The sequence below is a fragment of the Suncus etruscus genome, chromosome 3, assembly GCF_024139225.1.
Source record: "Suncus etruscus isolate mSunEtr1 chromosome 3, mSunEtr1.pri.cur, whole genome shotgun sequence".
Classification (NCBI taxonomy): domain Eukaryota; kingdom Metazoa; phylum Chordata; class Mammalia; order Eulipotyphla; family Soricidae; genus Suncus; species Suncus etruscus.
This window is the reverse complement of record NC_064850.1, coordinates 68017267-68033328: the sequence shown is the minus strand read 5'-3', so window position 1 is coordinate 68033328 and position 16062 is coordinate 68017267. Positions and strand designations below refer to the sequence as shown.

Below are 16062 nucleotides of genomic sequence, written 5' to 3'. Positions count from 1 at the left end.
CCCTCTGATCCTCCAGCCCCTGGTCTCCGCGGCAAATGCAACCCCCCGCCCGAGCCAGAAATAGACGCACACACTCTCCCCCTTCTTTCTGCCAGCTCTCGCACACTCCTCCCCTCCCGGCCGTCCCCAGCCTCGCCCGCCCCTCCTGCTCCGCTTCGAGCCGCAGCCCTCCGCCTCTGCTCCAGCGCGCAGCCGGGCAGGGAGGGCACCGCCCGCGGATCAGACGGGCGGCTTGGCGGCAGGGGGGACCGAGACCTGAGCGTCCGGGCACCGCGGAGCGCGGCGGGGTTCCCCATTCTTCCTCGGATTGAATTTTCCATCTTCATTTTTTCTCCCCGCCCCGCCCCATTCCCTCCCACCCTGCCCCATTGCCCCCGATTTCCTCGCTCTGTCCTCTTCTTCCCGGATCCCCTTCCTGGCGTGGCTTTTCCCCGCGCGCCTCCCTCCTTCTTCTCGCCCCTTCCTCGCTCCTCTCTCCTTCTTCCTCGGTTTCTTCTTTCCATTCTCTGCTCCTCGACCTCCTCCCCCGCCTCCTCCTCCTCCTCCTCCTCCCTGTGCTCCCGCCCCTCGTCCCTCCTCCCCTCCAGTGCCTGCAGACGCGCGGATCGTCCATGCGCTCCTCGCGGGCAGAATGCTGGGCAGCAGCGTCAAGAGCGCGCAAGCCGAGGTGGAGCTGAGCGGCTGCGGTGCCTCGGACGAGGGCGCGGACGAGCCCCGGGGCGCTGGCAGGAAGGCGGCGGCCGACGGCAAAGCCATGCTGCCCAAGCGCGCCAAGGCGCCGGGCAGCGGCGTTGGCGGCGGTGGCATGGCCAAGGCCAGCGCGGCCGAGCTGAAGGTCTTCAAATCGGGCAGCATGGACGGCCGCGGGCCCGCTGGGCCGCCGACCTCCAATCTGCGCAAGCAGAAGTCGCTCACCAACCTCTCGTTCCTCACCGACTCCGAGAAGAAGATGCAGCTCTATGAGCCTGAGTGGAGCGACGACATGGCCAAGGCGCCCAAGAGCTTGGGCAAGGCGGGAGCCAAGGGCCGCGAGGGTTCGCTCATGTCCAAGACGCTGTCCAAATCGGAGCACTCGCTCTTCCAGGCCAAGGGCAGCCCGGCCAGCGGCGCCAAGACCCCTCTGGCCCCGCTGGCGCCCAGCCTGGGAAAGCCTAGCCGGATCCCCCGCGGCCCCTACGCCGAGGTCAAGCCACTCAGCAAGGCCCCCGAGGCCGCAGTGAGCGACGATGCCAAGTCGGACGACGAGCTGCTGTCCAGCAAGGCCAAGGCGCAGAAGGGCTCTGGGCCTGCGCCCGCAGCCAAGGGCCAGGAGGAGCGCGCCTTCCTCAAGGTGGACCCGGAGCTGGTGGTGACGGTGCTGGGGGACCTGGAGCAGCTGCTTTTCAGCCAGATGCTGGGTGAGTCCTGCGCCGGCCCCACCCGCTGAGGATCGTTCCTTTCTGCAGCTGGGAAGGTGTCGGGGTGAGCCCAGCCAGATCCCGGCCCTGTTCTTCCTCCCAAGTGGGCTGTCCAGGTCTGAGGCAGGTGTGTGTGTGTGTGTAGTGGTTTGGGGAATGAAGCATTGCTCCAGATGTGCGGCCGAGCTCCCCTGCAGGGTTTGGCTGAAATGCCCCTCATAAAAGATGTTACCACGGACCTGCGACAATGGGGTGGGTGTTCCCAGTTCCGGACTCAGAGCCCTTGTTCCCTTTCTCTTAATTTTAAAACCTTGAATTCAAGCAAGATCTGGGGCCCTGTTGTGCCGTGGCCAGGCTCCCCAGTGAGCGTCGTCCAGCAGGGTTGGGGGAGCGCCCGGATCGGATCTAGAGGACAGATGTGGAGAGAACAGATGTGATGAGGGCTGCTTGGCCTCAGAGCAGAGTCCAGATCCACTTCCTCTGTGGATGGGGTTTGTGGGGGGGGAGCTCGAGTCGGATATCCCGGGTGTGGGGGGGGGGTGTTCTGGCAAGGAGACGCGTCTGGGGGGCCCGCGGGCAGCCGGCCAGGGGAGCGCATCTGGATGCGTCCTCTGTGCCTCGGCCTGTGGCTCTGGCCCAAAGCCTCACCCCCCGGGATGTTTTTGGGCGGATGGAAAGGTCTGGGCTTTCGCTCGGTGCCTCTAGGCTGGTTGGGGAGCTTTGCCCTTTGGCTGATGGAAGCCGAGCGGCGGGAAGGAAGAGACAAAGCTCGCTGGGGCGGAGGAAGCGCCGAGAGCTGCTTCATTGTTCTCCGAGTCTGAAGAATCGGAGCAAAAAAATACCCACAGCGGGCCCCGGAACAGAGCTCGCTTCCCGCGGCCGAGCGCCTGATCCGGGCCAGGGAGGGCTGGAGCCGGGTGTGCGGGACACAGGACTGCGGGCCTTGGAGCCAGCCGGGCGGTACCGGGGGCCCCGAGAGAAGCGCGGCCAGCTCTGGGACTCGGGGATTGAGAGTGGGTGTGGTGCCCGGGCTCAGCGGACTTGTCGCGGTAGCTGAAATGTGGGTGCTCGAGAGAGGTTTGGAACGCTAGCTGGCCGGTACCGGGGGCAGGCGGCCGGGCCCGTTGGGGGTGGCGAGGGGCGTGTCTGTGCGCGTGCGGGGGCGGGACCGCGGACTGCGGTGCGAGGGGCGCGCGGCGCGCCTGCTTCCCCCCCCCCCCCCCCGGGAATGCGGAGCTGCGGCCAGGCACTGGGGCAGGTCGCATCTTCCCTGGACACACCACCTCCATCACCAAGACCCCTGGACTGCGCCTTGCGCCAGAGACAGGCTCCGGATCTGGGTCTAGACTAGAGCATTAGATCTGAGACCTCTCGTAGGAGACCTCAGCTGGGCTTTGCAAGGGCATTATTTTGCTGGGCAAGGGTAAAAAGGGGCCTGGCTTCAACGCCCGATCTGGGCGAGGAGGGACGGCCCCTGGGGAAGGGGTGGCTGCAGGTCAGAGAGGAGTGTGGGTGGGAGAGGCACTGCGCAGAGAACACAGCTGTTTTCAAGGTCGGGGGCCTAGAACAGCTGGAAGGGTTCTTGCCTTGCCGGCTCTCCGACCCCAGTTCTATCCCAGGCATCCCACGTGGTCCTTAGAACACCGCTAAAGTGATTCCAGAGTGCAGAGCCAGGAGTAACCTCCGAGCGTCGAAACAAAAGCAAAACCTCCCCAAAAATCAAGGTCGTGCGTGGCTTCTTCATTCATTTGGGGTGACTTTGCACCTCTGGGCTGTATCTAGTCTTGAAACCTGAAGCCCTGGAACCTGAACCTCAGACCTAGGCTGTGATGGACTCCAAGCCTCTTTTCCCCAGGAGAAACCGCCCAGAGTGCCCACTCCAGCCTCCCCACCAGGAGGCAAGACAAGGAGGAGCTGCGCAGGGCACCCTGTTGCTCAGTCTGATCATTTCTCCAAGGACACTCTCAGGAGTGGCTCAAGACACAGCGGGAAGTGGTTTGAAGGGAGAAACCCCCCTCTCCAAACTCCTCCCACGCATACACCTTGCATTTAAGGAAATGGAGGGTCGGGTCCTGAGGCAAGTTGTATGATCTGGAGGCCTGACAGGAAGGGCAGAGGCAGCAGGTTAAGGGGTGTCCCACACCCCAGGAAGGGATGGTGGAGATCAGGGTCCTTGTGGCTGAGAGGCCCCAGGAGAGTGGCCTGGTAAGACCTTGAAGGACAGTGCTGGTTGACAAATGGATTGTTGGGGGCCATTGTGGTGATCAGGAGACACCCCCCCCCCCAAGCAAAGCCTCTCCTGAGTGCAGGCAGTGGGTGCACCCAACCCAGAGTGTCTGGGCCCAAGAGGGGGTTGTGGGTGCCAGACAGGAGAGCAAGGTGGCCTATCTTGAGAAATGCACCTCAGGGTGATGGATGAAGACAATGGTACCTGTTCTTGTGTGTCTTCTCCCTCCTGCCCTCATCTCAATCCCCCACTCCACTCTGAGGGTTGTGGAGGCAGCCCCCAGCCTTTCTAAAGGAAAGAAGGGCTGAAACCTGATCACCTCCTCCCAGAATTTAGCTGTGGGGCCCAGATGGTCAGGGTGGACTCTCTGCTGCTTCCTTCTGTGGAAGCTGCAGAAAACCCTATCTACCAGCCCTATCTACTTTTCTTTTTTTTTTTTTTTTTTTTTTTTTTGGTTTTTGGGCTACACCCGTTTGACGCTCAGGGGTTACTCCTGGCTATGAGCTCAGAAATCGCCCCTGGCTTGGGGAGACCATATGGGACGCCGGGGGATCGAACCTCGGTCCGTCCTACGCTAGTGCTTGTAAGGCAGACACCTTACCTCTAGCGCCACCTTCCCGGCCCCTCCTATCTACTTTTCAACCCTCAACCCTTCAAGACTGGAGGGCTGAGTACCCATGGCCTGGCTATGCATTCAAACCAGACAGAAGCTTCCAGAGGAAAGTTGGGTTTGGTCAATGTGAAGCCAGATCTCCAGACCTAGCTTCTCTGTCCTCCGTGCAGAGGCGTAAAACCTGGCAGGCCATGGTCATGGCCAAGGGACTGGCCCCAGAACCAAGCTGCACTTCCTGGTTGCCATAGCAGCAGGCCTTGCAGGCACAGGAAGTCAGAGACTGAGGCCATTGAGATAAATGATTTGGAGATAGTGTAGCAGTTAGGATATAGCAGTTAGGACACGTGTGTAGCATGGGTTTGAATCTCCCTGGGGCCCCCCAGCACTTTGGGCCTGGTCCAAGTATCCCCAACACTGCAGGGCCCAAGCAGCATGCAGCGCTTGTGCTGAACTGATGACCCTGTTGGTGGTGAATCACTGGTGAGTCTGCCAGACTTCCTGGGAAAGAATCCTCAAGAAAAGAAAGGGGCCCTTGGAGCTGGAGCAATAGCACAGTAGGGAGTGCATTTCCCCTGTATGATCTCTACCATCTCTTATGGTCCCTGAGCCTGCCAGAAGTGAATTCTGAGCCTGAGCCTGCCAGGAGTTATTTCTGAGCATGGAACCAGGAGTAACTCCTGAGTGCCACAAGGTGTGATCTAAAAAAACAAAAAGGGTGAGGGGCCTGAGTGATAGAACAGTAGGTAGTGCCTTACACACAGCTGACCCGAGTGACCATCCCATATGGTTCTCAGCTACTGCCAGGAGTGAGTCCTGAGCACAGAACCAGGAGTAATGCCTGAGCACCGCACCACTGGGTGTGCCCCTCCCCAATATAAAAGAGTAAGAACAAAATAAGAAAGGATAGCCCAGGATGACCAAAAAAAGATTTTTAGAGGGGATAAGTACTGGTATGACCAGTACCTTGACCCCTTGTGCCAGGGTGCCCACAGCCCTCCAGGGGTCCCCGAGACTTATAGGAAGGCATTTACTTAATAGCTATCAAGGCAGCACTGTTGGAGGAGGCAGGCAGTAAGACTCTAAAGGAAGGACCAGGCTGGTGGGACCCCCAACCCTAGACGACGTCACCTTCTTCAAGGATACCCTGAGGAGAGCAGTCCTTGGCCCAAGGTTCAGAGTCTTCTAAAGTGAGGTTTCAACCCCTTGCTTCCCACTGCTGCCCCATGGGCCTCCCCACTTGCCTGAAGCCTAAGCTGTTCTCACAGGTATACACAACTTGTGGGGGGATGGGGTGCTCTGAGGGGTCCTTCCTCCCCTCTTCTTTCCTAGGGGAAGTGACTGATGGGGTACACTCAAAGCTCTGCTCCAGGGAAGCGTAGTACGCCAGCCCAAGGGAGATGCCCTTTGCCACCCAGAAGGGCTCCAAACTTGCACTGAATGGTTCATAGTGCAAAGTGCCCTGGTACTCTGGAAATCTTGCTTACATTTCCTCTTCTTTCCTTACACACCCCCCAACATCTACTAGGACTCTAATTGCCTCTTCCACTCACAGCTGTCCCCAAGCTCAGGCTGCCCAAGCCAGATTCCCTCTGTCCTGTGAACTTCCTGCACCATTCTTTGCAGTCCTGCATGAGACATGCCTCAGAGCCTCCTATCAAGACTGAAGGTGCAGGCCACCCGGTCCTCCTCTCAGTCCCCCAACCCTGCAAGGTGCAATGTGCAGCTTAGCAGCAGAGGCTGCTCTACTACTAAACATGTATCAGCCCCTGGCTCTGCCTAAGAATAGCTGGTTTGGGCAGAGCTCACGGGACAGTGGCTTTTACAAAATTGTGGAAGACTACTGTCTAAGTACCTGCTGCCATTGGCACCCCCGCATGGCTTCGTGGGTCGGTGAAACTGTTCTTACATGCTCCCAGCGACAGAGGGCTCGCTCCCCTGCATTCCTGGAAAGCACTCACCACCAGAAAGACTTTTTGAAGAGCCAAGTGTCTGGCTATTTCCACCCTGCTCTGTGCACACCTGCAGTTGGACTGGTTGGCCTCGCCTGGCTGTGGGGTCATCAATGGAGCCACTTTCCATCCCATTCTCTCTGGATCACTTGTTGCTTTTCCGTCTTTTATTTGCTTTGGGAGGGGTGGTGGGTCACACCTAGAGAAAATCGGGTCATTCCAGCTACAGAGCTGCTAGCTCCTGCATGCACAGCCTGAGCTCAGCATGTTGGTGTCTCTCTAGACCCTCCCATCCCACTCTTATTTATTTTTCCTTTTTTTTTTTTTTTTTGTTTCGTTTTTGTTTTTTTTTTGGAGAGTCACACCCGGCAGCACTCAGGGGTTACTCCTGGCTCTACGCTCAGAAATAGCCCCTGGCAGGCTTAGGGGACCATATGGGATGCCGAGATTCGAACTGCCATCCTTCTGCGCCTAAGGCAAACGCCTTGCCTCTGTGCTATCTCTCCGGCCCCACCTTTTTCTTTTTTTTCTTTTTGGTTTTTGGGTCACACCCGGTGACACTTAGGGGTTAATCCTGTGCTTAGAAATCGCTCTTGGCAGGCACGGAGCGACCTTATAGGATGCCGAGATTAAAACCACTGAACCACTGTCCATCGGGCAACCAAGGCAAATGCCCTACTGCTATGCTATCTCTCCAACCCTATTTATGTATTTGTGTGTGTGTGTGTGTGTGTGTTTGGCTATATGTAGTGGCCCTCAGTGGTTACTCCTGGCTCTGTGCTCAGAAATCACCTCTGGCAGGCTCAGGGGGATACCAAGGAACCCAGGTCTGCCACATGTAAGGCATATGCCCTCCCCACTGTGCTATTATTGCTCCAGATCCCACTCCTTTTTTTTTTTTTTATATTTCTTTCTTTCTTGGTGTTTGGGCCACATTATGTGGCTTTGTGCTCAAGACTCATTCCTGATGTGTTTGGGGGGACAAAATGGTGCTGAAGATCAAACTTGGGTTGACAGCATGCCAAGTTAGTGCCCTACCCACTATACTACCTTTCCAATCCCCCCCCCTTTTTTTTAGAACTTGATGGAAGGGGGAACCTGACTTGTTCATCTTCATTCTGGATTTCTCAGCCTGCATCCCATCCCCCCCTCTTTAGACATTAGCACTCAGAGTGTGGTCCCCAGCTCGGGTCCCCCAGCACCTGACTGAAATTTTTCCTGCCTCCTCCAGCCTTCCCCAGTCTCCCTCCCCAGTTGGCTGCCTGGGAGGCAAAAAGGCAGCCACATGTTCCTCATTTGTGTTGGCTGACCTCCCTACACCCTGTTTAGATTACCCACATGCGTTTGAAGTCCCAGGTCCTCTGTGCACAGGAAGGGCTGGGGTGGGGGGAGCAACCCAGCCTCTGGCCTGACATGGGCAGTGGTGTCCAAGCCAGATCCATCCTCCCACACTGCCCTCACTCTGGCACTTCTGTGTGTGGGTGGGGGCACCCAGCTTTCTGGCTTCAGCACTGAGCTTGTATCTCTGCTTGTCTCTGACCTGAGGGTATCAGGGTGCAGGCTGGGAAGGCACCTGAAAGCAATGGTCTTTCCTGGTAGAGGCCCAGGAAATTGTGCCGAGAGATGTCCTGTGTGGTGGTGCCTACAAGGTCAGGGCACAACAGATTGTCCCTGACATACGCAGGGCTGCTGCCTCTGGCCAGGAAGAGGAGGCAGGCAGCTCATTGGATGGGGTCTGGGGAAGTCCCCAGATTCCACCTGAGTGTCTCTGTGCAGCTATGGAGCTGAAGAGAGCAGATCTGTGTTGGACTCATTGCATTGTATTCAGCGGTTCCAACATTTCTGCTAAGACTATTGTACAGCATCTGTTGGACACTGTTTCTCTTGCTCTCCAGAGCTTGGTGTTGTGGAGGCCATTACTCTGTGGGAACTGTTGGCCTCAGCCTGAGCCACCTTCCAAATGTAAACACCATCTGAGTCATATAGATGCTTCTGACACAGGTGGGCCTGAAGGACCCAGGTAGGGTGTGGCCATTCTGTGGAAAATGGTCTTGCTGGGGGGTGCTGGAGCTATAGTATAGTGGTAGGTATTTGCTCTGCACATGGCTGACTCGGGTTTCATCTCTGGCACCACACATTATCTCCAAGCATGCCAGGAGTGATCCCTGAGCTCAACCAGGAGTAACCCCTGAGCATTGCCAGGTATGGCCAAAAACAAACAAGATATAGCCTCATTCTGAGTGTTCCAGGCACCCCAGCAGGGAAGAAAGTAGGACATCTGCTGAGATGTTCAGCGTGGGGTGTCACAGTTACACAGAAGGTGTAACACACACACACACACACACACACACACACACACACACACACACACACACACACACACTTGTCTCCCATGCCTGTATTTGCTGAAGAGGGAGAAGGGAGAACTGGATGCTTGGAGGAATCTGAAACTGTGACAGGGCCGAACCCCTGCCCAAGGTAGAGAGCCCTCGATGCCCAGAGGCTGGTACCCTGCAGATTCGGAGGCCCCAGGCTCACTTTGCCCTTAGTGACCCACTAAACTGTCCCTGCCCTTTTGGGGACGTTTGTGGCTTCTTCAGATCTTGCAGATCTTGGAGCTGCACAGAGGCCCAGATGCCCCTTCCCCAGGGAAAAGCCTTCTGCTACTCTGAGCTTGTTACTTAGTATGAGAAGTTCCTATTCACACTAGTTCTGAGAGCCCAGTGCTTTACATGAGTAAACTGAGGCACCACTTGGCAGCTGATCTTCCAAAAGCCAGGAAAACTAGAAAGCAGCAGAGGCAGAACAGAAACCCAAGAAATTCAGTGAGCTACTGCTTCCCAGAAGCCCAGGATCCCTCTCTCTCTCAGTGGTTAACACGGATCCAATTTGATCCCTGATTATTTTCCAAGTGTTCCACCAGCCAGGGGAAGACAGAAGCTTTGGGGTTTTCAAAGGCAATAGAAGGAGTCAGGAGGTGCCTTGAAACCACTCAGGACAGCTCCCAAGGAGAGGGAGAGGTGCCCAGGGCATTGAGGTGGTGGGGAGGGGTGTGGGAATGTTGGAAAACCTGGGCCTTCAGGCTTTGCACACCAAGGATTCTCCAAATAATCCTGTGCCCATGGATTCTTGGAGACAGCAAACTGACAAGGCACAGGCCACAAGAGACAAGAAGTCTGTATCGCACTCTCACCCAGGCCTCAAAACTCACCTGCCTGTTTCCTGCAGGAGAAAACTGTTTGGGGACCACACCCAGAAAGCTCTGGGGTGATTCCTGGCTGAGTTCAGGAACCACTTCTCATGGCCTCAAGGGACCATGTTGGGTGCCTGGGATTGAACCTAGGTTGACTGGGATATGCTGGCTGAGAGCCCTCCAGGCAAACATTCTCCTTGCTGGACTTCCTTTCCAGCTTGTTTTACTTTTTTTAGTTGTTGTTTTGTATTATTTGGGGGCTACACCCAGCAGTGCTCACGGCTTACTCTAACTTCTGAGTTCAGGAGTCAACTCTAGGCAGTGTTTGGGGACCATATGTGCTTCAAGGTCAGAGGGAAGCAGGGTGTTTTGATCCCTGTACTATCTCTCTAGTCCTCTGCCTTCCTTCCTAGTCAGGAGCTTTTGACTTATATGGCTATTTGCGTGGGGTCTCTTCTTACAGGCCATGCATTGTTTACTGAAAGGGAGAGAGGCAGAGTTGTGCCCCGCTGTTCCCAGGGCTTGTTCCTTGCAGAGCAGACCTCTGGTTAGATCCAAAGTGGCGCTTTGCCTGCCTTGGGGCAGGGGTCCACTGCATCTGCCCTGACTGCACACAGCCCACAGCAAAGCAGAAACCACACACAGCAGGAGCAAAACATTAATGTGATAGTAAAGATGGAGTGTTTCAAAGCTATATGATTTAGAGCTGGACACCAGTAGGGTGGGGCCAAGTTTCAACTCCTTACTTATCCCAGCCTGGAGCCTTTCTGGAGGCACTGAAAGTCAAGATACTTTTTGTTTGTTTGTTTGTTTGTTTATGTACCTAGTTTGGTTATGGGGACACACTCAGCAGTGTTCAGGGGCTATTTCTGGCTCTGCTCAGAGATCACTTCTGGCAGGCTTAGTGGACCATATGAGGTGTTGAATATTGAACGTTGGTCAGCCACAAACAAGGTGAGTACCCTACCTGCTGTACTGTCCTCAAGCCCCAATTCAGGAGCTAGTTAAATGCAGGAGAACACTAGGCATTAGGAGAGGCTGCATCCCTGTCATTCCAACTGCTTGGATGGAGTAGGAGGAGCAGGCTGGGATATGCTGGCTGAGAGCCCTCCAGGCAGATGGTCCCGAGGCAGTGAAGGGAGCAGGCTGTCCAGTAGGCGGCCATGGGGAGTGCGGGGGCTCTGAGAGCCTATTCTATTTTGGGGCCACACTCAGTGGGGCTTAGTGGTTACTCCTGGCTCTACACTCAGAAATCACTCCTGGTGGTGCTCAAAGAACCATATGGGATACCAGGTATAAAGCTGGAGTCAGCTGTGTGCAAGGCAAGCACCATTCCCACCGTACTATCTCTTTACTATCTCTGCTGCAGCTGCACCCTTGGTTTGACCCTGTCTCTGTTCCCTGGGGCTGTCGTCTGGGAGTTCACAGGTACCCTGGGGGCAGGTATTATCTGCTGTCTTGGTTTCTGTGGCTCCTGGCATTTCCCCAGGGCTGGCTGCAGGTGTGTTCTGCACAGTGTCTTGTCAGGGGTGGGGTCAGAAGGTAATGCCTGATGGCAATAGCCTCTCAGGGGCTCCCTCCCTGTGCCCACTGCTACCTAAGGACTCCCTGGGATAGAGTTACCTGGAACCTCCACCCAGATGCAGCTTCAAGACACCCGGTCTCATGGGTACCCTCCAGTGTCATTGAGTGCTCAGTGCCCAGCTTGAGATCTTCCTCAACGATCAGATGCAAAACATGCCCCAGCCCCAAGCCTCTGAATGAAATCCATCCTGGCCTGTTGTTTTAATTACTCCAGGAATTAACTCTATGGTTTCTGGGTTAGTGTTAAGGCAGGGGTCCAGAAACCTGAGGCAGCGTCTCTTTGCTTTGTATATATGTATTTGGTTTTCAGGCCACACCCTCTGGTGCTGAGTACCCCCTCCCCATGCTTCCTGTGTGCAGGAAATGTTCTCATCTCCTTTGAACTCTGTCTCCAGCCCATGTTCTGTGTTTCCTGCTAGTATTCCATGTTTGTGACAGCTGGCATTGCCCTCCTGGTGCTTCTGTGTGAGTAGTGACAAGCCAAGCTTCAGGGAAGACCTCCCAGCCCTGCTCTGCAATGTCCAGATTCACAGTGGTAAAGTTCTGCAGAGGCTGGTCTCAGCCACAGACACTTCCCCATTCACTACCTCTGGGCAGTCAGGAGGAGCAGCCTGGCAGCAAGAGGGCACCTGTTGCATTCCTGGGTCAGCCAGTGACCTGGAGCCTCATGTTGAGGGTCCCTGAAGGAAGGGAAAGCACATAGATTTGGCATTGTGTGCTGGAGAAAGTTCAAGTCCTGCAGAGCCTGGCTGGGTCTGCATCCCTGAGTGAGCCCATTCCCCATTTGGTGGGGCTTAAAACCTACTGCAGGCCTTAACATGGAAGACTCAGCATTTGCCAATGGCAGACAACCAGTATCCTTTGCTAGCCCTCCACAGATACAGCCCTATATCCTTCCTCATTCTCACCGCTGTCCTGTAGTCCTCAGCCACTTATTGTCCCCCACCCCTGCATTCTCTATCCCTGAGCCCCCAAATACCTCTGCTTGCAAAGTGCTCCATCACTATCCCGGTTCAGTGCCAATATTTCAGTTCAGATTCTTGGTGGTTGATGGACCTCCTCCCCAACCCCAGGCCCCTTGCAGCCAGCTTCAATGATGGAAGTGGAGACAGGACACAGCCCTTCGAGGAGAGGCTACTGGGATGCTGTTCCTGCAGAGTCCAGTTGCTCATGCTCACACATTGCTCTTTTCTCGCATTTCAATCATTTTGGTCCTCTCTGTCCCCAGTCCTTGGAAGGACCATGGATGCCCTTACTCTATGGCACCTTAACTTGATTCCAGAGCTCAGCAGATCTTACCTGAGGCTGGGATAGGCTCCAGGACAAGGACAAAACTCACTAACATATTCTGGTTTCATGAAGTTTCATTTGGGAGGTGGAGTCCCGTACTGGGCAGTGCTCAGGAGTTACTCCTGGCTCTGTGCTCAAAAGTCGCTCCTGGCAGACTCAGGGGACCATATGGGATGCCGGAATTCGAACCAGGCTCCATCCTGTGTTGGCTGCATGCAAGGCCCCAAGGGTTTCATGAAGTTTCAGCCTCCTGGAAGCTTTTATTTTTTATTTATTTATTTATTTATTTGGTTTTTGGGTCACACCTGGCGTTGCTCAGGGGTTATTCCTGGCTGTCTGCTCAGAAATAGCTCCTGGCAGGCACGGGGGACCATATGGGACACCGGGATTCGAACCAACCACCTTTGGTCCTAGATCGGCTGCTTGCAAGGCAAACGCCGATGTGCTATCTCTCCGGGCCCGGAAGCTTTTATTTATTTGCTTTGGTGCTACACTTAGCAGTTCTCAGGGCTAACTCCTGGCTCTGCACTTCCAGTGTTTTGGGGGATCTGCCATATGCAGGCTCAGTTGGCCAATATGCAAGGATATGCCCTCCCTGCTGTACTTTCTCTCTGGTTCCTTCTTGATGGCTTTTAGACTGTAGTTAGAAGAGAAGATTTGGGGCCATAGCAGTAGCACAGTGGTAGGGCGTTTGCCTTGCATGCGGCCAATCCCAGACGGACATCGATTTGATTCCCAGCAACCCATATGGTCCCCCAAGCCTGTCAGGGGTTTCTGAGCACAGAGCCAGTAGTAACCCTTGAATGCCATTAGGTGTGACCCAAAAACAAAAACAAACAAAAAAGATTCCAGGAGCTTGTGGACAGGCAAAACCATAAGTGTGTCCATGCAGGGCTGAGCTGGCTGTCGAGGACAGCTACTTATGTTTGTGACCCAGCCCTGGCCTTCAGCTCAGGGCCCAGGTCCTTTCTACATGGGGAGAACCTGACAGCTTTATTTTTGTGACCTGTGGGGATGCCAACCCGAGTTACAACTTTGCCCTGACCAGTCCTCTGAAATGGTGCCACCTCATTCCCGCCTGTTCATGGGCCAGCAGCTCCTAGGGAGTCTTCCCAGGGCTGAGACACGAAACCCACAGTGGCCAGTTCTCACACTGGGACAGCTGAAGCCAAGACTTCCTGGCTCCTCACCTTATCTAGCCTGGAGGTAGGGGGCAGTGCTGGAGGCTGCAGTATCAGGGGCCATAGTGTTGGCTTGCAGAGTCCCCCCTGCCTTGTCTGGAGAGTGGCATGGCCAGTGGGGGCTGGGCAGGGCTGTGCCACTGAGGAGCTGGACTCCTGCCACTTTCCCACACTTTGCAGAGATTGTGTTTCCTGCTGAAATGCTCGTCCTGATTCACAATCAGAAAGTTTCCAGCCATGGGGCCAGAGTAAGAGTACAGTGGGTAGCCCAAAATCCAAAAATAAAAGCCAAGAAAGTTCCTAACTTTTCAGCTCCAGTTCTTTCAGAAGCTTGGGTATGGTGGCCCACTGAGCCCAGTTCTGATGCTACACTGGGGACCTGAGTGAGGTCTCTGCACTGCACTTTGCATGCCTGAGGGAGTTCTAGGGCCTGGGCAGAGGACTGTTTGCTCTGAGATCACACATCTGACCCACAGTCCTGGACCTGGCACTCAGCAAAGGGAAACTTATTTTTTAGTGTTTCTGGAGGTTGGTTTGGGTGCCACATCCAGTTAGTTCAGGGCTTCTTCCTGCTCAGGGATCACTCTTGTTGGTGCTCAGGGGAACTTGTAGGATCAGGGATTGAACTGGAGTTGGGTCAGCAGGGCAGGCTCCTCACCCTGTTCTCATCTCAAGGAGAGTTTATTTCACGGTGGGGGGCTCAGTCCTGTGCTCAGGAACCCCAAAATAGGAGCACATGGGCACTAACTTTCAGGGAGTTTCCATCCTGTAGGGGACATGCTGACCTGCCCACAGTCTACCCATCTTGCAGACCCCCTCAACCAGGCCTATGATCTCATTGCCTCATTTCTGTTTGGGGCAGGGTCTCCCCAAACGGAGATCTCTTTACCAGCTGCACCCCAAAATGACTTAGACCCAAGGCAGACTCCCAAGCTTGGCTGCCTTCAGTTTGCATATTGCATTAGATTAAGAGATCCGGCACCCTCCTCTATTCTCATTCTCCCCTCTCCCAACTGCACCCCTCATCTTCCAAACTTTTGGGGCCCCTTCCTGGCTTGATTTTCCCTCTGCACAGCCCATTCACTGCACCTCCAAACCGCTGGTTCCTGGAGCTCCTTATCAAGAGTTTGGCACTGCCCTGTACAGGGGGAGGGCAGTGCTCACCTTCTGTGTCTGTTCCTGTTCACCACCAGGGTGTCAGGGAACCTTGGAACAGCCTTCTGTGAGAGGTGCTGATGGCAAGAGCCTCAGGTGGGCACATGGGCCTGCTATGTTCCCCACTGAGGGAAGAGGGAGACCAGTTTCCAAAGAGGGTGAAGCTTTCTCCTCTCCCTAAAGCAGACAGCTCAAGCCTGGCTCGAGCCTGGCACACAAGAGGCCCTGGTACTGAACTGGCTCCCTGGGACCCTCTTGATGTGACTCTGGTGCTTCTCAACACCCCCTCAGGCCTCCACAGGAAACTCAGGTCCACATCTGAGGGCTGACCATCCCTGGGAGTGACCCAAGGTTTCGCCCATGTACCATTGGGTGCCCGCAATGATAAACTAAGCCCACAATCATTCCATCTGTCCTGAACGGCTCTTAATGCTCTGGGAAACTCTCTGGCTTTGCTCTTCTATCCAGATCAGTTCCATACAGCTGACCAGCTGAACTCTGAGGCCAGAGGGAGGGGCCCAAGATCCCGCCAGGTCCTCAAATGGACCCCTTTTCTATGAGGTGGTGAGATGGGGGCATGGCAAGTACCTCCCTCTCTTGCTTATTGATACCCAAGTGTTCTGGGAAGAAAGGGACACTAGTGTGAGAGCCAGGCATCCCAGAGAGGATCTACTGGCCTCCTTCCATACAGAGAGAGGGAGAGGGAGAAACCATTATTGCTTCAACTACTCTATGTGGGGGCGACAGAAGCTGGTGCGGAAAGACAGATGGGGCAGGGGGCGTACTGTGGCCGAGCAGCTGTGCTTGAATCTCTGGGAGATGCACCCTGGACAGCCTGAGAGTAACAAGAAGGATTGAGGTCAGAGTTCCCTTCTCTGGGGGAATGCAGGGCAGAGGGGCCTAGGGCCAGGCATATTCCTCCTGTGTCTACCCAAGGTCTGCTGTCAGGATCTTTGTTTCCTGGGATGATGCTCTCAGCAGGAACCCGAAGAAGAAGGGACAGGGTCAAGGTGCTGGTCTTCTTAGCAGGAGCAGGGCCTGCTCACACTCACCCCCTCCCGAGATTCCCAGGGCTCCAGCTTTCTGGGAGGCAGAATGGTGCCACCTTCATTTCAGCTTCACAGCAGAGTGGGCAGGCAGCCACCTATAGCACACGGCATGGCAGGATTTCTCATAAGAGAATGCGGAAAAGAGACAAGAATGGGTGGCACAGGCTTTGTGTGAGCCTAGAGTCAATCCCTGGCACTGCTTGGTCACCACCCCTTGCACCAAAAAAAAAAAACAAAAACTGGGGGACACCAGTTCTCTCCCCATGAACCCAGACTCCCAGGCAAGGTCCTGAGTCAACTTGAATGGGGACCTCAGAGAGGACGTGGCCCTCGGGCCCTGAGACCTGCCACTGTGCTTTTCACATCACTCTGTCAAAGCCAAAAGGGCCCTAGGAGCAGCCAACTCTTCATGCTGTACACGGGG

The 16062-nt window shown here is 55.3% G+C and overlaps 2 protein-coding genes across 2 annotated transcripts in view; both read left to right on the top strand.

Moving 5' to 3' along the window:
- LOC126004357 (uncharacterized protein ENSP00000471857-like) overlaps nt 1-259 on the top strand; it is a 103787-nt gene extending 103528 nt beyond the window's left edge. The window contains exon 4 of the mRNA XM_049770800.1: nt 96-259. Within this exon, the coding sequence (XP_049626757.1) occupies nt 96-259 (164 nt within the window). The remainder of the gene's footprint in view (nt 1-95) is intronic.
- NAV1 (neuron navigator 1) overlaps nt 1-16062 on the top strand; it is a 171356-nt gene that overhangs the window by 16409 nt on the left and 138885 nt on the right. The window contains exon 2 of the mRNA XM_049770698.1: nt 588-1397. Coding sequence (XP_049626655.1) covers nt 632-1397 — 766 coding nt within the window. The 5' untranslated portion in view covers nt 588-631. The remainder of the gene's footprint in view (nt 1-587; nt 1398-16062) is intronic.